A 20,509-nucleotide genomic window follows, 5' to 3' on the forward strand; every position below is an offset into this window, starting at 1 on the left:
GCTACGTTTATAAGACGAATTTCTAACAGAACAGCATAACCAGTAACAACTATCCAGGACTCTTACTCCAGATTCACGTGGAGAATACCCAACTTTGAGATAAGGAGTATGGCCAGGGAAGGGCAACAGAGCTGTGAAGTGTCTGGAGCACAGTCCTATGAGGAGGCGCTGAGGAACCCGGGACGGTTCAGTCGGGAGAAGAGAGCGCTCAGGGGAGAGACATCACCACTCTCTACAACTCCCCGACAGGAGGCTGTGCAGAGGCGAGGGTCAGCCTCTGCTCCCAGGAAACAGCAACAGGACAAGAGAGCGCGGCCTCACGTTGTGCCGGGGGAGGCTCAGGTGGGGCAATAGCAAAAATAAACTCTCCGAAAGAGCGGAGATGCACAAACACCGGGAACGCAGAGTAAGCACGGCTGCGCCTTTAACTCCTCCCCGGCACGCCCCGCCCCCTACCGCGACCTCTTCCGGTTGTGGCCCCGCCCCTTCCGGCTCCGCTCCCGTGAGGCAGGTGAGGCGGCGCGGCCCTGAGAGGCAGTGTGAGTCGGGGGGGGAGGGCGGGCGCGGGACTGTGAGCGGGTCGGGGCTGGGGAGGCGGTGTGGGGGAATTGAGTGGTGCTGGACGGGATGGTACGGGGTGTCCCCGCTTAATAGGTGAGGAGGGTGCCGGGGGCTGGGCCTGGCGTTCAGGCTTTGGGGCCCCGGGGCTGTCCGTACGTCCGCTTCCTTTTCTCTCTTCTGGAACGCGGCTTCCCGTTCTGGCAGCTCTCTCGTGCTGTGAGAGCTGCTTCATTTTCTGCACGCTTGCCTTGCCCCAGCTGGAGCCCCGTTCTGCAGGTGGAGGACTCATCGTGTTCCCTTCTCCAGGGTCCTGAGCTGCGCAGCTGAGTCGAGGATGGTATAAGCAGCCCCAAGCTGTGCTGCGTGAGGCATTTCGTCCTGCGTATGTGCTCCTTTATTCTTGAACTCTGCTTTTAATGGTTTGCGGTACCTAAGTGAGCATGGTGTAGTGTTAAAAGGGAAAAATCAGCAGGTGTTGGCAGTGCTTAACACTGCATAACTGCTGAGATGGAAAAAGGAGATGAGTATTCAATATCCAGATAGTCAAACCTCTTAAACGTTCAACATCAGCTCTGCCTGTGACTCTCAAAAGGGTGATACAGAATGCACACCCTATTTAAACTAAATTAATCGGTTTGGGAAGTACAGTGGCATGCAGAAACAAACTCAAGAGCTGATTATGCTCACTGTGGGTAAGCCAACACCCACAGCATGATGTCTCATGCTTTGAGAAGTTCATTACTTTAGGTTCCACGAGCACGGCTGATACTAATGGGATATGCTCAAGCAAGTGATTTTGTGAGCAGCAATCATAGCCTACTGTGTTTAGGTTAGCACTGATCAGAATACACTTAGAAACTCTTCCAGCAAAATCAGTATGTAGTGAAGTCATAATAATTTCAGTGGCTACACCTTTCTCTCTCATGTGTGAAAAGGAGTATTTTAAAATATTTTTTTTGACCCTATGGGTCCTGAAACTTAACTTCTGGCATTACTGCCATCCTGAAGTTACTCCTTGTTAATGTGGGCATGTTTTTATTGTCTTCTGATGTAATACAAGGTGGAGGGTGTACCATGTGAAGTGTTTTGAACTGCATGCATCTACCCTGTTTTTCCCACAAAGCTGTTAGTGTGGAACTAAAATCACAGTTTTTCTTTTGCTCAGAAATTGGTTAATTTTTTTTGTTAAAATAACGTCTGCTTGTTGCCAGGCACTGGATGACCATAACTAAACAATGTCTGTACCACGTGGAGCTGTCCATGCAAAATGGATAGTAGGAAAAGTCATAGGAACCAAAATGCAGAAAACTGCCAAAGTGAGAGTGACAAGGCTTGTACTAGATCCTTACTTACTAAAGGTAAAATCTGGTTATCTTATCTTTCCAGATAACTTTTGTACTATGCAGAAGAATGTGTTATTAGTTTGACCCCATAGTGTTGTTGATTGCTCTTCACACTGCCAATTCCCTAAGGGACTTCCGTAATGATTTGGCTGCGAGGATGAGTACAAAGGATGACACACAGTGTGTTTTGTCAGGATACTTGCAGGTTGTCTGCTGAATGTTTCTTCAGAGTGCTTTGTTAACGCACTTCTGAGTTGGAAAGGTAAGATTTGTTGGCTCACCCTTCATTGAATTAGTCAGTTTTCCAATAGATTCTGTAGACGTTCTTCTGTATGCCTAATTGTAGGCATACTTAGGATTTGAATCTATACTTGATGTGCCATAAGAGCATTTTTACTTATAAATGCTTTTCAGTCAGGGATCAATTAGTATTTTCTCCATCTTTGAAACAAATAGGTGGTGTAAAAGTTTGCCAGTTGCTTTGTTTGGAAACCTAATGCCAAGGTTTATGTTTTTTTTTTCCTTCCACAGTTCTTCAACAAGCGGAAAACCTATTTTGCCCATGATCCATTGCAGCAGTGTGTTGTTGGAGACATTGTTCTTCTTAAAGCTTTGCCTGAGCGAAGGAGCAAACATGTGAAACACGAACTGGCCGAAATAGTTTTCAAGGTTGGGAATGTCATAGACCCAATAACAGGAAAGCCCTGTGCAGGAACCAGGTTTCTCGAAAGTCTGTCGGATTCAGAAAATCTGACAGAGGCAGATACTACCTATCTAAGTGAAAAACTCCAGGAACTTAAAGTTTGTTCAACAGACAAATAGTGGAGAAAAGAATTAAACAGGGATTTTCAGCTCATCTCTGTCAGGGATGTTTGGGGCCCTGAAATATGTTAAATGTTTCAGTGACGTTTGTAGTCAAAATAAGTAGCAAGCATAGTTGCTTCTAAGAACAGCTGTTCCAGGTGAAAAACCTCGTGCCTCAAATGAAAATATGGAAGATGTGTTAAATGTTAATGCTTCATTTGGTTGCATGTAGTTCTGTCCAAAGTCTTTACACTTTCAAGGGCCAGCTGTTCACTTGGAGTGACTCTTCTATACCAAGAGATGAGAATACAACAGTTGTTGGTGGGAGGGTCATTATATTTTAATTGTTCTGTATTCCAGGCAAGCTCTCGTGATTTGTAGGCTCGAAATGCTATTAAACCTTTTGAAAGGAAGTGTAGAAAGAGCTATCTGCATGTGTCCTTATTTTCTCTATAAGTAGCTCCTGCCACCACTGACAAAATCCAACCACTTGCCTTTATTATGGCAGTAAAGTGAGAATATTATCTTTGTGTAGCTTAGCATAATTGTTCTCGTAACCTGTCCCAAAGAGTAGTTGGATCTGGGAGAGGTGGATCTTTTTGAATTCCCTACAGGAGACAGAAGCTGGTAAGGAATACAGAATTGAGAAAGTGGTAGTGAAGACACTTAGATTTAGGCTTATCAGAAAATCTGATTTAATCAATGCATTTGGTGGGAGTTGCTTCTAGCTTGATGTTAATGATTGATTACAGATTAGGATGGCCTGCTAAAGCTCTGCAGATCTTGTCCTGTCTTCTAAGACATACAGGTAAGTGTGCAGCAGCTGCTTCAGCCCTGTGTTGCTGGCTTTTCATTCAGATGTAAAGAGGTGTGTGCATCAAAACAGCATTGTGGGGACAGCACCCCATGTTTCTGATAGAGGGGAGAGTGACATAGCAAAGCTCTGAGGAGGAGTCCCTTTTAAAGTGTCTGCTAATGCCACTGATCTGTTATTTCTGAACAGTGCTCCTCTGACTTAAATTCTTTCCTCTTAGAAATGGATGTGGTCTATTCAAGTAAGCCATCCATTTGTTTTCTTTCATTGTCTGAATAATACAAATGATTTGCCCTTTAACTTCCAGTTTTCAGTTTCTTCCGCCTTCACAATCAGTTTAATCTGCCAATGATGTCTCATTCAACTCTGCAAATGATTTGGGCTAGGAGGAATGTGAAACATGAACTTGTTTCAGTGCCTAGAAACAAATAATGTTGCAATGGTGAGCTCACTTCCTGGCATCCTCGAATGCCAGCATACATCTGATGTGGGATGTCACGGTGCCCTGATTGAGGCTTGTGTTAACGAATGATGTGAATGTGGCCTCTGACTTTGAGGAGGATTCTTAAACGTGGGGCTGCAGGTTGCTGTTGTTGATCTGTTTGTTGAAGCGGTCGATGTGAACCAGTAATTGTAGCCTGCTGATTGAGGCCCTCATCCAAGTGGAAGGAGACCTGGGCTCCGGTTCTTCGGTGGATATACGATGTGGAGCTCCATTCCAGCACGGCGCCGCTAACTGCGCTGGGCGGCTCGGAGGGACTTCCACGCATGCGCACTGTAGCGCCAACCGGGGGGGCGTGGCTGGAGGACCCCCACACCGCGGCGCCGTTTGCGCCCCCCTCGGCCGGCGGCGGCGCTGCAGCGCTCGCCCCCCCCCCCCCCCCCCCCTACGCCGGCCCAGGAGGGAGGCGGCCGGAGCAAGATGGCGGCGCGAGTGCTGCTGCGGTGGAGCCCGGCGGGAGCCGGCGCCGTGCCGCGCCTCCCTCCTGGCTGCGGGCTGGCCCTCAGGTGAGCCCTGGGGGGACGGTGAGGCGGGCGGGGGAGGGCGGCCAAGGGAGGCGGGAGAGGGAGCAGCCGCCGTCCGCGCGGACCCCCGCGCACGCAGCCTCCCCTCTCCCGCCTGGAAATGGCGCCCCGCTCGTTCCGCGGCTCAAGGGCCGGGGCGGGGATTGCGGCCGCTGCGGTGTCCCTCAAGGTCACGAGTACCGAGGCGAGCCCCCTCCGAGTCCGCCCCTGGGTGTGGATCGCGGGTCACCCCGCGGCCGGGCCCGCCTCAGCAGCGCGGGCTGTGGCACGGCCCTGCTTTCCTGCTGCACGCGCGCTCCTCCCAGAACCCCTCAGAGCTGAGGGTGTGTGCGCGTGCCCGCAGCCCCCGCGTGTTCGAGCACGCGCACGTCGAGGCACTGTTGCGCGCCCTCCGTTAGGGGTCAGACGCGCGCGTGCCCTTCGGGGGGTCGGGGTGCGGGCGGGCGCGTGGTCCCTGCGCGTTGGAAGCTGACACGCGTGTTCCCTGAGCGCTGGAGATGCACAGCACCCCGGGTGGGAGCGATCTGCGCCCCTTTTCCCTCCTTTTGAGGCAGAGGAGGGTGCTGCCTCAGGCTTACATTGGTCAGAACCCCCCCCAAAGTGAGGTCAACTCTGCTTTTTGAAGCACACTGGATACAGTTCTCTTGATGTGCATGGGTTGTACTTCCTGAGTTTCAAATCAACTTTTTGACGTCTGTTTAGAGTGCAAATTAAAAACTGTCCATTACAGACAAGCTGTTTTTCTTTCTCTTCCAGGCAGACATTGGTAACTACAGAATCTAACTATTTGACCTGATACCTCCCACCCTACCCACTTTATACTGTATGCTAACGCAGAAGTTAAGGGAGATGGAAATGCCCTCACCAGCACTGTTAATTTAATATGGCCAAGCTATTGATTGTTCTCCTTTCGTGGTCACAGCCCAGTCTGTAGCAAGAAATCTGAGCCTTAAGAAAACGTTTGTAGGATAAGCACTTGCAAGCAAAGTTAGGCAGTGCCTTGTAAGATTGCATGTAAACTCCCTTTAATTAGCATTACTCCCAGAAAGTAAAAAGTTGTGAACTATGATGGTGATTCCATGTAGTGTGTATGTGTCTATTCTGTGCATTTGCCTGTGGTGTTCAGGTAATTTGGATCCAATATCTGCTTTACTTGCAGTAGATTTTATCATGCTGTCATTTAAAAGCACATCTTTTGGGTGGTGGATTAGTTTTTGAACTAATTGGTGGTTGATGGTTACAACAAATGTGTCATTTAGTCCCTGGCTCTGCTGGAGGTGACCATGGGCACATGTGGCACAAGCAGCTGAGCTGGTGGTCAGCTCAGAGCATCTTGGTTTGTGGGTGTCTGGATGGACTTCTCAGGGGATATGGTGGTGAGAATTAAGGCTGTAGCATCTCAGATGAGACACAGTGTCTGTTTTAACCAACTTCAGCTGTTGCCATTCTTTATTGTAAATAAAGTGAATCCTGAAATGGCTAGTTATGATTTATTGGTCCTTGTTGATAAGGAACTTTGCAATTCCCAAGTAAAAGGTTTTGTGAACATCTGAAGTACTTATTTCTCAAAGATAAGTGCTCTGAATGTTAGTTTGGTAATTGTATTTAGCAATTAGGGAGAAAATATCAGTAGTGTACAGATCTCCCTGTAGATGAAAGAACAAGCACTGCAGGGCTGAAATGGAGTCTTTCCTCCTGGAGCCCACTTTTCTGTCCAGTGAGTAATGGTGCTTACTGTACAGGAGCTGTACAAGAGGATGCATTTATTGGGTGGGCACTGCAGTGTGGCCTCAGGTGCATTTCAGTGGCACCTGGTACAGGTATGAAGCACAGCTGTGCTGTCACCTGTGCCTCTCCTCCCTCAGCTGAGATCAGAGAAACCTCTGCTCCTGCCCCACTCTGGCACCAGCTGTATGATGGAATGCCCCTTTGAATGCTTGTACTCAGGAATGACTGCACAGAAATGTGCTTGTATGTTTGTCTAGGGTGAAATAAAGCACTGTTTTCAATAAACAAAACAAAATACCAGTTACTTCTTACCACTGAAGAGCGTGTTGGCTGCAGTTGTTTTGTTTCTTATTATTTCTCTGCTCTAAAATACTTCACAGTTCATCCATTCTGCTTCCACAGGCTATCCCCAGTTCATTAGGTTTTTGAATGTTGATTGTTGAAGAATGCTGCTGGTGTGAATTACTTTTGTGTAATACAGACTTGTGTGTTCTTTGAGGGGTTTTTTTTTCCACCAAAAGAAGTTGATATTTTCTTCTATTTTTCTTTCTTTGAGGAATTGTCAGAAAGTTTTGATACTGGAAGAGAGCTTTATATCTGAAGATTGAAACGCATCATCTGGATCTCATAGTCAGTGATGCAGGGTATAAGGTTGACTTCTGAGATAGAAAACTTTTAATTTCCACCTGTGCTGCTGCTTTCTTAGTATTTCAGGAAAATAGTTCAGTATTTCAGCAGAAACTGTATCAAAAAGGGTTGAACTGTAGGAAGTGCTTCTTATGAGAAAGAAGAAAAAGCCTGCAAGCTTGGGGGGCATAACGACTCAGTTGAATACAATAGATGTTTCATTTAACTTTTCCTTTCCAGAGGTATGTTTAAGCAAACATAGGAACATATGGCACTCACTTTCCTATTTATGCTTTACAGATCTTTCCGTATGCCACTTTTTGCTCTTCCTGCCTGTATACAGCAAGACCAACCTTGGGGAAATATGTTCAATTAAAAAGAATTCACAAAGACAGCAAAAGCAGCCATCGACCCATTTCTTGCATTGCTTACATAGAATGAGAGTAGAGAGTGCATGGTTAAGAGATCAGTTCCATATCACATAAAATGGTTTTTGAGGAGTTAAATCTCATGTGAAAAGAGCTGCCTTTACCTTGCTGCCAAGTGGAAAGATTGAGGCACAGACCTGGGTGTAACTATATGTTATAATTTTGTTTGTTTTCTACTTGATTATGCCTGTCTTCCCTGCATTATGGGCATTTTCAAGACGTGCTCAGTGACAGTGTAATGTACTTGTTAATGTGTAGGGGGATGGTATCTTCAGCTAGCAGACCTCGTGAAGACAGTTGGTTAAAATCGCTATTTGTTCGCAAAGTCGATCCAAGGAAAGATGCTCACTCCAACCTTCTAGCCAAAAGAGAGACCAGCAGTCTGTATAAACTACAGAGTGAGTGATATTCTAATGTTTAACATTACTGTTTCTTTGTTCCATTCCTGCATTTCTCATCTAATGTTGTTGTTTCAGTTCACAATGTAAAACCAGAATGTCTAGAGGCCTACAACAAGCTTTGGTAAGTGTGCGTGTTATGTTTTCACATTTTAGATGTGTTGATTTGACCACAAGCATTCTAAAAATCGGCAAATAAAATAAATATTAGTGGGGCGGTGGACAAATTCTGCTTTTGCTTTCAGGGTATGATGGTAAATAGATGTTGTTATTCTTGGAGAAAGATTACAGAAGATACTTGACTCAGATCAGCCCCTACTTTCCCTTTTGGAAGTGTCCTTTACTAATCTGCAATTCAGGGTGATGCCTTTTGTGCAAGCACAGATGAAGTTTGCTGGAATAGCTTACTTTCCATCGTCAGCTTTAGAATTGCAATTAGGTCTTTGTTTGCTAGCATGCTCCTCAGTGCCAGCTGCCATGTAGGATCTTGGTGAGCGTGGTTATTGACTTCATAGAGGAAGGAAAGGGGGAGATCACTGGTAAGAAAAGCTGCATGCCAGTACTAAAGGGTGACTTGGAGGAGATTTTGAAAATGTAGGGTTTGATTTTCCTCAGTTCATCTCTTGTCTTCCTTCTATAAAGTTATGTTACTGAAGTCTACTCTTAAGTTGCTACAGAATCCTTTGGATAGGATCCATGTTGGAGTGATATCCTTCAGAGAGAGCAGTGCTCTTAGCAGTTTTCCAGAAAGTCACAGCTTTGTAAAATGCACAGAGTAACATTTAAAATTTACTAATTTAAGAACCAAATTACAGAAATATGAGCTCTGTGCTGCATATATAATGACTCCATTGGGGCCAGAACAGTTGCATTGTTAAGGAACTGAGTATATAATTTGGAAACTTAGTGAGACTCACATATTCGGAAACAGGAGGGCTTCCCACTGTCATTAATCACATTGTCAGTGAACTTGAACATTCTCAGTACAGTGGTAGCCTACTGCAACCAGTTTTTGGCTGGGAAAGTCACATCTCCTCATTTATGTCCTCAGCTCCCTTAGGAGTTCTTTGTACTGCATTGTCTGACTTAATTGTGTTAAGCTTTGAAATGGGCTGGATAACCCAAACCTATTTTCCTTACTATACAAATGGACACTGGAATAACTTTAAAACATAAGGTATTCTTAACCTTTTTGTTTCAAAAAATACATACACAGAAGCATGACTAGCATTCAACCATCTTTCTGTTTAAAAGCTTAATGTAAACATGTCCAATTATATGAGGCAGAGAGCCACTTCTCTGCAGTGTCTCATGAGCTACCTAGATGTAGCATGAAAGCAGAGGCTTTTATTTTCAAGGGAAGAAACAATAATAAAAGGAAACTGCTGATAACAGACAAAGTAGGTGGGGTTAGATTTATTCTATTCGAACTAAAGATAGTAGGAGTATTCCAGAGAAGGAAAAAAGTTGAGAAGGGAGTAATTAAGAAATGGAAGCTCTTCTGAACTTCCCTCCTTTTTCCCCCTAAATTAAGCATGAACAAGTAAATTCCTTATTAGGATTAGTCATCATGTATTCATAAAGAAAGAACATAACAAAGGCAATTAGGAGAGCACTTCATGAGTCACTGTGGTTAAGGATCCCCTTCTGAAGAAGTAGTAAGTTTTAAAAGGAGTAATGGTAGTTTTCAAGACTACAACTGACAACGTCATGTCTTTTTTAAATATAATTTAGGAAAATATCTTTAACAATTACAGTAGTAATAATCAAACATACCTGCTTAAAGCTGCCTTTCTAGGATCCCATTGTGCTCTGCAAAAACAAACTGATAGTGACTGAAAACATCATTGGAAAGTCTTCTGTTGTATTATTTCCACTGTAATGATAAATATTGAAATACAAATGGGTAATTAAATTTGCTGTGGGTCATTGAGAAAGTCAGTGGTAGAACCAAGAGGAAAACTTGCATATTCTGACTGTCAGAACAAGACCAACCTGCTTCCTATTATTTGATACCATGTAGAATTACTGCCTGTTTGCTGCAGAGTAAGAGTAGTAATTGTTTGGGGGAAAATATTAAAAGGCAAAGTTCAACCAGCCCAGTAGGTGTTCATCAATATACAGTGCAATGAAAACTGACTTAATGTAAGTCACCTTTTAAATGTTGAAAAAGCACTACCAAGATGGAGATAGTCAAACAGAAAGTTGGTGTTAGACATGTTTTCAAAACAGCTTCACTGTGTGCTTCAATGGATCAGTTGCCTCAAACTAGATCCACTTTCTGAAGCCATGGAGAGCAGTAAGTCAGCATAATGTTGAGCGCAGCCTTCATCTAATCAATCAGTATAATTGTTTTTACTCATTCAGCTCATTAATAGTATTGTCATTGGTAAAGGAGAAAGACTGTCCTCTACTGTTGTGTATTGTGTTGTTAAGGAAGACATTTTCCTGAAGCAAATCACCCATGTAGCTAGACTGTGCTTTCTGTAAATGAAGCATCTTGATTATTTACCTAATGTGTTGGATTACCTAGGTGATACCACGTAATTCATTGCATCCCGAGTGTTCTGCATGGTGTGTATTTGTCATACAGTGTAAGAAATAATAACACTCACCTTATTTTTATGTGGAGTTGTAACTCTTTCCCCTTGTATAGCAGATGCTTGTATTTCAGCTTTCTCTTCTGAAACGTAGAGCTTGTGAATTTTCATAGCATAATGATAAACGTGTGGTGATCTGTTATACATATCAACTGTAGCCTCCCTGAAGGAAATGCAACATAGTGTCTGTATTCCTTGTTTTCAAGTCAAGAGGTGCTGCCAAAGATTCATGAAGAAAAACACTACCCATGTGCACTGGTGGGGACTTGGAACACGTGGTACGGAGAGCAAGATCAGGCTGGTAGGAGATAGAAGTACAACAGAATGTAAAACCATGCAACTGAAACGTGTGCTTGGCAGGTTTCTTCTTTTTAAATCATCTCTGTTGATAGTAAACCTTTAGCAATGTATACAGTGAGGATGTGTGTGCATCAGTTTTTGGTAGTCATGTTAACATTTGCAGTGCTTGCTTTTTGTCTTGTTGAGTTTGACAGTGAAGCTTTTAATTCCTAAAATTTGTCCTCTTGTTAATACTTTCCTGTTTTCCAGGTGGTAGATTGACAATTGGAGAAATCCTTGTCAAATTTGCTCCTGTAATATTTTGCAGGCATGGGTTGTGTTCCTGAATATTTAAGCCAAAAGCTTACAAAGGCAGAGTTGCATTGTCTTATAAACCAAAAAAAAAAAAGCTATACTCAGATTTTCATACTGCAACTGCTGTATGATAATGAAATGCAAATCATACATGCCATCTGAAAAAAGGATTGCATTGTAAACTCACAATAATCTAAATCTTTACTGGGGGTTTTCTGTTCGTGTTCTTATAAGGATACCACCTAACAATGCAGATTGAAAATACATTGAACTAGAAAGCACTGAAGAACTGCTACAGAGGTAACTGCAGTGAGACTTGTGCAGGAAGAAAACCTGGGCTCTGGGAAAAGGAAAGAATGGGAAACCACACATAGTGGTGTGCCAATGCTTGTTTTGTGGTAGAGCTGTGCTAGTGTCAGTGTCACTGCTTCATTATCCAGGAAGCCCTGTGCACAGCAGGGTGGTTGGAACTAGATGATCTTCCAACCCAAGCTGTTCTGTTTCAATGCACCCAGTAATTTTTCCTGCATTCGCAGCATATTACAATATTGACACTGCACAAATGTGAGGGAATAACTGTAGATAAACCAAACAATATCTGAGAAAGAATTCTTGGAAGTTGAAGGGAAAGTGGGCAGTAGTTGAAATGAGAATACTTAGCCAAATCTCATTCATTGTATTTATAATGTATTAACACAGACTATATCTGTAATTGCATCCGTAGCTTGGCTTGAAAATGTTATTGCAACAGTTCTGGCAGTATAATAAAGCAGATTATGGGTTTTTTTTTTCCTTGTTCAGTACTTGTGCTCAGGCTGTGTTAATACTGTCTGGATATATCAAATTTGCCCTGGGGATTAGGCAATAGAGGCAAGCAGGCTGGATGAGTCTGCTGTTGTAGTGAAGTGCTTTAAACATTAGTTTTGAGTTCACTCTCCTGGAAAAGGCTCAGGACTTCTGTATGGGAGAGCAAATTGCTTTTCTGACTCAGTTGAAATATTGTTGCCTTGCTTTATTAAGTGCTTGTAAAAGAGTTTAGTCAGGATTTATTAGACTCATTTAGTATGCCTTATTAAAGAGAATGCTTTGAAAAGAGTGTTAGATGCAAATATCTATTCTGGAGTTATGTATTTATGGGGGAAATCCTAACAAATGTATAAACAAATTATAGCACATTCAGATAAATTCTGGTATGCTTTTTTAATTGAATGTTAATCACAAAAAATAACATTTGCATCATTATTTTGTGTCCTGCTGAATGTTTCTTATGCTCTTTTTGCTTGAGTAACTTGCTAAACTAAAAAGTCTACTACTCCCTTGCTCTTAGGGGAAATAGTTTTAAAACATCTTTATGAATTAAGTCAGCCTGTTCAATTGAAGCTCATTTTAAGTTGCAGCCATGTGAAGTCATCACATTTTACTAGCATGGCAACAAAAGCTCCTCTTAGAAATCTTCCTGTAATCCTCAGATTCAACTAAAATTTTTTGTAAGAATGCTTTTCAAAAAGCAGATGAATGTGTTCAAATGTGTAATGCTTTCCTTAATGGAAATCTTGTGTTTAAACTTGCTATGTGACTTCTATTTTTGCATAATTGTGCATTTTATACTGTGATATTCCATAAGTTTTGCAGCTGACACACAACATCCGTGAAAATACTTTCTTTTTCTCTTTCAGTTCATCTGTGGAGGTATGAGGGAGGCTATCCAGCTCTCAATGAGGTCATGAGTAAACTCCGCCAAAATAAGGTAAATATACTCAGTAATGAGCATAGAATGGAGCAAAACAGTGCACATTTGGATACCTGCTTTTGCCTAACACTTTCTGTGCAACCTTAGAAACAGATTGGAAAAGCTTCAGAGTCAGAAATACGGAGTCTTAAAGTTAGAGATTCTCAGATGCTTTATCAATGTGGCAGCTGACATTTTCAAAGATGCCAGTTTAGATGCCTTTGCAGTTTAAGGGATTTCAGTGTCAAAGACCTCAATATAGTATTTAAAAATCAAAACCACCGTAGGGTTTATACTCTGGGGTTGTTTTTGTTGCTGTTGTTGAAACATAATACACGGTTTGACAATGATCACATTGTTTTTAAGGAGTTCACAGAGTTTCGCAAAGAAAGAGGTAACATGCTTCTCTCTCGCAAGAACCAATTACTGCTGGAATTCAGCTTCTGGAATGAACCTGTTCCCAGAGAGGGGCCGAATATTTATGAACTGAGATCCTATCAACTTAGAGTAAGTTTCAGTTTTTTTACTTTTTTAAGGCATATGATGTCATGAAGTGTTCAAAGAGTGTTCATACAGTACGGATGGAAAACAGAGCTCTTCTTAAAAATCTGGTTCTTATCGAAGCTGATGTCTGAGTCACTGTTGCTCACAAAGTGTGGGGTCCAAAATGAAGGCAGGCTCCAACTAGATATTAATGTCTCCTGAGAAGGGCTGAAAATCCTTTGTTCTAATTTGAGGGAATCTTCTGGAAAATGACTAAGAAGTAATATAGTAAGTAAGTTGAGTAATTAAAGATGATTATAGTATGCTTATCTCTTGAAGGAAGTGATTTTATTGTTAGTGTTTTCCATATGTAAATGTTAATACCATCACAATACTGCAGTTTTCTTTAAGCTACAGTTTTAACAGTCTATTTTGTTTTTGTAGCCTGGAACTATGATTGAGTGGGGGAATTACTGGTAAGTACTGCCTTGGCACTTTTGTTTTTCCCTGTGAGAGATGTGTGTTTAAAAGTTATGGAGTGGAAGTGACAGAATGGTACTGAAGCATTTCAGGCACTCAGTTAATTGTCTTCTTCTGTTCTCAGGCAACTTGTAAAATAGTTCTTTGACCCTCAGTTTATCCTTTGAGGAAAGGAAAAGGAATTCTGTGCACAAACAACACTGTGGGCTATGTAGTTTGGTTTTCTTTTACATAACCCTTTTAGTTCAATGTCATATAGCAAAAATAATTTACTTTGAATTGAAAACACAGCTCACTGAAGGATGCTGTTAACTCCTTAAGAGTGTGTTCATCTTCCACGACTTCAGCACCAGTATAAGTTGACTTATTATTTTTCTTTCAGATGTTCTGCGTCTTGACTCTTTTAATCTTTAAAAGTCAAGTTGCTTCTTGAAAACCTATTGAGCAGCACATTTATATTCTAGTATATAGGTTAAAAACATTTGATTAAATGCTTCTAATTTTGACTTATTCAACACTAATGTAAAAGTTTCCTTCAATTCACCTTCAGTACATTCATGCAGTTCTTATTGTTGATAGTTAAATAAATTATTGGAGCTTTTTCAATTAATTTGACAAAGATGAGGACTTGGATTTTTAGTTATGCCATTGTTATTGGTAGAATTTATTTTATTACAGTGGTTTTCCAGAAAATTTAATTTTGATTTTTTTTTATATAATAGGCACATCTCCAATAGTAGCCAGTCTGTTATAGACGGTGAAACAGATTTATAATTTTAAGATAGTCATTTTGTTTACACAACAGATCATGAAGTGTCACGTAACAGAGATCCATGTGAAAAAAAAACCTATACTCTGCAACCTGAAAATCTGTGGTGAATGAGTTCGACAAAGGCAAGATGACAGAAGCCTGAGGCTTTAGTTTGAGAACTGTATACTGTTCAAGCCATTATCATTATAATGGATCTAATCTTGAAGACAGTGATTAATACAGAGTCTAATGAAACTATAGGCTTCAAATTTTAACATGTTCTAAAAAGATGTGGGTATATTTTAAGTACTTAGTGTTAGAAATCAATGTGTTTTGTTTTGGTTTTTTTTCCCTTATTTTTAATTAATAAGTGTACAGCAAATGCCATTTAACATTTGGGATTCTGTTCAGATCTGCTTTCTTTTCAGTTATCATTCATTCACTACCAGGACTGCTTTTCTTAAAGGCTCCTTTCCTCTTCTGTAGGGCCCGTGCAATTCGTTTCCGACAAGATAATAATGAAGCAGTTGGAGGATTTTTCTCACAAATTGGACAGCTGTATATGGTTCATCACCTTTGGGGTAAACTTGTTTATGTTAGCTGTATTTTTTTTCTCAGTCAGCCCCTAACAGACTGTTGACTTTGCCCAGGGGACAAAGTTTTTACAGAACTCAGAGGAATGTCTTAACGAGTTTTTCCTTTTACATCACCTATAATGATTTTCTATATCTCTGAGTAGACAGCTTTATTTTTGAAAGAAATAAGCAGAAATGAACATTCTGTGCTTTGTCTCCTTTCTGTCAAGTTTCTTAAGGCCTTTTCTTATTTACTTACTTCCTTTCAGTAACGTAAGTGTGACAACTCAGGTCCTTCCTCCTCTTTTTTCCATTCTCATTCGTGCTGAAGTCAGATTTTTAGAGCTTACTTTTGAGCATCACACGTACCAGACGTAAAGGAAGGGATGTCTGCTTTGGCAGGGAGGTTGGACTAGATGATCTCTAGAGGTCCCTTCCAGCCCCTACAGTTCTGTGATTGTGTGATGTCAAATGGTGATTGCATTGCAGCATTACAAAGTGTTGTTGGCTTACTCCACTTGTTAGTTTCTACCAATGCTTAGGTTCTTTCTACTTCAGGATTATTCTACCTTGAAGAAACTCATGGTCTAATATTTATTTTAGAAAACATGCAGTATTAACTTCAGATCTTGGCAATTCAGAATAGTATATTCCAGCATTAGGAATGTGATCCCCACCACCTGTGTAGAACCCTGTTGCATTATCTTTTTTATCTGTTTTAAGACATTTCTCCCCACCACATTTAGGCTCCCTTACGCTGCTGCTGATAGCTTTTATTTCATTTAAAAACTACAGTCAGTACACAGGTTAGTTTTTTGGCCTTTTTTTACAGACGTGCTCATGGTCACTGATGAATGCTTTACAGAACACTGACTGTTTTCCCACCACCACCCAGAACACTCCAGCCATGCAGTACTTACTTACTTAGTGTAGCATTTGCAGAGTACATTTCACTCTCTTCCCCAGTTCCTTCTGTTTGTGTTGGTTTTAGTTTTCCTTTTTGTGGAGAACATATTAATTCTTTTCTTCCTAGTTGTTGCAGTCCCCTAATAGCACACTAGAATGCTTTTAAGGGAGCTGTATATGTGTAGAAGGAAAGGGAGTTACTTAGAAGCTCTGTGCTTGTTGTTGTCTTTCACCAGCTTACAAGGATCTCCAGACCAGAGAAGATATAAGGAATGCTGCTTGGCATAAACCTGGCTGGGATGAGCTAGTCTATTACACAGGTAACACATTAACTTCTTTGGAATGCTGGAGGCAGACCTTTCTGCAGGCCATCATTTTTCTTCTTCGTTACATTGTTCAGTGATAAAATGTTTTGCATCTTTGTTTTGTGTGTGTGTGTATTTGGTTTTGCTGCTCTAAGGAGGGACATTTCACTGAACTGTAAAGGGAATTTTGCAATTGATTGTACAAACATTGGAGGCCTTGCATAATTGCTAAAAAAAATTCTGTTGATAATAGTTAATTTTCATGCAACTGCCTCTACAGGAGGGGAGCAGATACATGTAAAGGCTTAAGTCGTGTCCAACAACAGTAAAATGTACCTGTTGATTAAATTATTACCTCTATTATAACACTTAAATACTGGAGCCTTGTTAAACACATTCCTTTGAGATGGGAGGTTAGACTTTGGAGCTGGTACCTGGAGATTGTTCAGATCAAAGGTAGCTTTCATTACAAAACTCATACAGTGTCAGATCTGAATTCCATGAGCTTTATTTCAAAGAAATCATACCAGAAGAAATGTAGGGTATCTTTTGTCTTCAAAGGAGTAGACAAATTACATTAAAAAAAATTACAAGTTTTTCAAAATGACTGTGCTTCAGTTACAGGACTGTTGGTGGTTACTGATGGTTTGGCATGCACTAGCTAGGAAATAATTTGAAGACAGTAGTATCTGTTGAAACTGATCGTGCAGATCTGTTGATAATCTCTATTAGTGAAGTTAAACCCTATCTCTTTTTTTTTTTTTCAGTGCCCCTTATTCAAGAAATGGAGTCCAGAATCATGATACCATTGAAGATTTCTCCACTTCAGTAAAGTCATTTTGTGCCTACATAGATAAAGTGACAAGTATTTGTCTTAATTTATGGTATACATTGTATATCATAGTCAAAAATATAAAAGTACTGTATGGAGCTTATAAAGGAGACCTCTTTTCTTCAGAATCTAATGACCTTTTGTTCTTGTGATCGTACCAGGAAAAAAAAAATACAGGACTGTAGCTAAAAGGTTGGTTAATTGTAAAGAAACTCTTCAGGTTAAGTATGATGTACGGTATTTAATATCTCCTTCTAGACAGAAAATGCCCAGTGTTTACAACAGCAAGAGGATGGAGTGTTACAGTTGCTGTGGCCTTTGTGTAGCATTTATAATGACTGTAGATTGAAGAAGCAAATGGGGAAGTTCTGAAATCAGGAGCTTTGAAACTTCACCTCAGGCAGCTCACCTAACTCTGGCAGGGCTGAAATCAGTGAGTAGCTCTAAATTTGTGAATAAACAGTTATTAATTGAGGATAATATTATCTGTCAGTTGGTAGCTTAGGGACAGAGAATAGGGCATTCTGTTTCATAAGGACACTGAAGCTTGTTGAAACTTACCTACACATTTTTCTAGATATCAACATCTGGAATTAGTTTTGTGAAATTATTTAGAGCCTTTTTTTAAAAAGTATGACCCACTGTTTTCAGAGAGATAAATGATATGACATGGTTGTCTGAACATTCTGCAGAGAATCAATTTCAGTAAAATACTTCTGTCTCTAGAAATAACTCAGAAATCTAGGAAAAGGGGTTTTATTTCATAAGCAGTCATGACTTCAGACATATACTTGGTCAGGTGTTTCACTAACTGTGCAGTAGGTACTTAAGAATTAATGTGTGAAACTGGTGCATGTTGAGTCAATAGGATTGGCATACAGCAGTGTACCATTATGTCCAGTTCTATTTTGGTTTCACTTTTAGGCTAGAAATTATCAACACTTTTAGTGTCTGCAATGATGTGAACATCCTGTGAGTGAAAATAATATTCTCTCTTCAAAGTGGCTGCAAGAATCCGTGTAACATAGAGAATGTACAAATCCGTTACTGGATGTCCAGTTTGTACATTTCAGTGAGTTTCAGGAAAAACATCAGTCAATAAAATCCTTTTAATTTTCACAGATTACTGGCACCATATACATATTGCACCATCTGTCTTTTCTCTCATCTTGCAGTGTTTCTGATGAACAGTTTCAATAATTGCGTAGAACATTTCAGCTTAGGGAGTCAGTGTCACTTCCAGTATCACTTCCCTATGTCAGGGACTGTGTTTCCCAGTATTCAGCTCTCCTTCTCCAAAATTAATTTACAATATTGCCATTATGTGCCATTTTATTAAATGTGAAGTTACAAGTGCTATGGTGATTGGAACAAAATATTTCTCCTTTTCATTTTCTCCATAAGTTATGCTTAATTTCTTGATCTAATTTCTTCCTTTTTCTCATGTAAAACACACTGCACTCTTACCTTCTTCTTGGACAGAGTCAGCACTTGATCTGATCCTTGTTTGGTTTCGTATTTGCTTTCTGTGTATGTTGTCAACTGATGATGGGACTTTAGTGAGTAAACTTCTGTACTCTATTAGCTTAAAGTTCTCAGCTTGGCATAGTTAATGTGCCAAGCACATCATGTCAGCTGTTCCTTCTTGTAAATGAGTTATGTGATCAGTACTATCGTTTGGGACTTTTCCAGAGTTCTGGTGTTACTCTTGAGCTTAAAAAAAAAGGAAAAGAAAAAAAAATCAGTCTGCATTCCCTGTTATTTCTCCCAATATCCTCTTTTTCTCTTTTTTTCTTGTTCCCAGAGTGTTCACCTGTTAATTTAACCCTCATAACCAGCCATCTCAGTGACAGAAAAAGGATGAAAAACATTTTTGTTGTTTAAAGGATTTTGTGGATTCTGTTGCAATCTGTGTTTCTCACCTTCAGCCAGGAATGCTAGGAATTAAATATAGTTGGGAAAAATCTTGCTATTTTAAGGCCCATTACATTTTGCGTGAGTAAAATATGTAAGGAACAGCAGGATGTTCTGCAGGCAGCAGAAGTCTCCTGAGTGTTTGTGTTACCTAAGATCAGAATTCTGGGTAGTGTTGCAACACATTGCAAGTGTGGATGCCATTGTCCTGTGCTACAAACTCATGCTCTGTCCATTGCTGGAGAGGCACAACTTCCTGTTACTTTAGTTATGGATAACTATATGAGATAAACTCACAAAACATAACATGCTAAATAAGTAATGGCAGTCTTTCCTTACTTACTGTTGCCTAAGCCTTTTTTGAAGTTGGCTTTCTCTTATTGTGAACATTATTGTGATTTTTCCTCTTACTGTTGTGGCCAACTTTGCTTTCTTCCTTTGGCTGGCAAAATATCAGCATTTCTTTAGAGCAGAAATCAGAACTGAATTCAATTCAGAACTGAAGTCACTTTCCAGTGGTTGGAAAGTAGGGAATAATGCCTACAAGGGTCTCTGGTAAGTGCTGATTTCTGATCCAGTTCATAGCACTGTAATGAAGACACGAACTGAAGTTTTAGTGGTCCTGTAGTCTTCCTAGAAGGATGACAGATTGTTTTTCTTAAAAAGTCCCCTCATGAAAATTAAAGATATAACTAAAAGCAACTCTGTCTCGTGAATAATCACATTACTTCATATAAAATATTTTATTTCAATGTACTTCCCCATAGCTCTTAGTCAGGAAGACCCACTTGAAGACAGAATGGTTATCTGCCTCATAATACCACTCTCCAGCACTACTGTGATGGGTTTTGTTCAAATAAACCAATAGCTTGGTTGTAATAGTGGAAGTTTTCTCATGCTGCTTTATTCTCTTTTGTTTTAGTTTTCCAGTATTTGACAGACAGAAGCTGCTCACTACACTAATCCTTCCAGTGCCTCCTGTGCTAGGAGGTAGGGCTTGCTGCTGGCCCACTGGAGGGGGTGTTATGTTTCTCTGAGCAGTCAGACCTAAAGAGCTCTTGTGAAATCATGGGCACAGCTCCACGTTTCCATGGCAGTCACGCTGGCAGAAGGTACTGTTGTGAATGTTAACATCTCCATGGCACAGAGCCCTGTGCACCACCGACTTCTGAGTGTGGTGTTAGTGGAATGACATACACTCAAAGCATGTCATAATGTTTGTAGGATCAGGGCCTATAACTATAGTCAAGTAGCTAGATGTTTTTAATTCAACAGAAAACTGCAACAAACAGAAGCATATTTTTGCATCATAACTGTAGAATTGTAGAGAAATGAGCTGAATAAGAGCAGAAGGAGTTTACACTTGTTCTGCCCATGCACTCTTGCCTGAACAAAAGCGTGATTGTACATGGGCTGCCCGTGGAGCTGGCTGAGATCCTGAGATACATCTCAGGATGAATTCAAAAGAGATCATGTTTTATACTCCCAGAGTTCTGGTGAGCAGCCTCCCCGTTGTTGCCTGTCTTGTCTTTTGTGAAGATGTTTAAACGCTGTATCCAAACGTGCAGTATAACTGCATCTATTTGTTTCTGGGTTTTTTGTTTTTAAATC

At 40.8% G+C, this 20,509-nt stretch overlaps 2 protein-coding genes across 2 annotated transcripts; both read left to right on the forward strand.

The window, feature by feature from the left end:
* The first annotated feature begins 829 nt into the window (after window positions 1-829).
* Window positions 830-2,996, forward strand: MRPS17 (mitochondrial ribosomal protein S17). The gene is made up of 3 exons (XM_065731865.1): window positions 830-943; window positions 1,773-1,919; window positions 2,436-2,996. The coding sequence occupies exons 2-3, from the start codon at window positions 1,797-1,799 to the stop codon at window positions 2,724-2,726; spliced, it is 414 nt and encodes a 137-aa protein (XP_065587937.1). The 5' UTR covers window positions 830-943; window positions 1,773-1,796; the 3' UTR covers window positions 2,727-2,996.
* A 1,422-nt stretch (window positions 2,997-4,418) lies between these two features.
* Window positions 4,419-18,690, forward strand: NIPSNAP2 (nipsnap homolog 2). The gene is made up of 10 exons (XM_065731857.1): window positions 4,419-4,530; window positions 7,590-7,729; window positions 7,808-7,853; window positions 10,536-10,630; window positions 12,600-12,670; window positions 13,019-13,159; window positions 13,580-13,611; window positions 14,853-14,947; window positions 16,084-16,167; window positions 16,920-18,690. The coding sequence occupies exons 1-10, from the start codon at window positions 4,445-4,447 to the stop codon at window positions 16,982-16,984; spliced, it is 855 nt and encodes a 284-aa protein (XP_065587929.1). The 5' UTR covers window positions 4,419-4,444; the 3' UTR covers window positions 16,985-18,690.
* The last annotated feature ends 1,819 nt before the right edge of the window (window positions 18,691-20,509 follow it).

Source organism: Cyrtonyx montezumae, unplaced genomic scaffold, assembly GCF_038088225.1.
Source record: "Cyrtonyx montezumae isolate F1298 unplaced genomic scaffold, pur_monq_1.0 scaffold_15, whole genome shotgun sequence".
Lineage (NCBI taxonomy): Eukaryota > Metazoa > Chordata > Aves > Galliformes > Odontophoridae > Cyrtonyx > Cyrtonyx montezumae.

What these genes read in the sequence shown, in the direction of transcription:
- MRPS17 (XM_065731865.1), top strand. Translation starts at nt 1,797, where the DNA reads ATGTCTGTACCACGTGGAGCTGTCCATGCAAAATGGATAGTAGGAAAA. An exon ending in TAGATCCTTACTTACTAAAG is followed by an intron (nt 1,920 to 2,435) that starts GTAAAATCTGGT and finishes TTCCTTCCACAG; the next exon opens with TTCTTCAACAAGCGGAAAAC.
- NIPSNAP2 (XM_065731857.1), top strand. Translation starts at nt 4,445, where the DNA reads ATGGCGGCGCGAGTGCTGCTGCGGTGGAGCCCGGCGGGAGCCGGCGCC. An exon ending in CGGAGAGCAAGATCAGGCTG is followed by an intron (nt 10,631 to 12,599) that starts GTAGGAGATAGA and finishes TTTCTCTTTCAG; the next exon opens with TTCATCTGTGGAGGTATGAG. An exon ending in GTAAACTCCGCCAAAATAAG is followed by an intron (nt 12,671 to 13,018) that starts GTAAATATACTC and finishes ATTGTTTTTAAG; the next exon opens with GAGTTCACAGAGTTTCGCAA.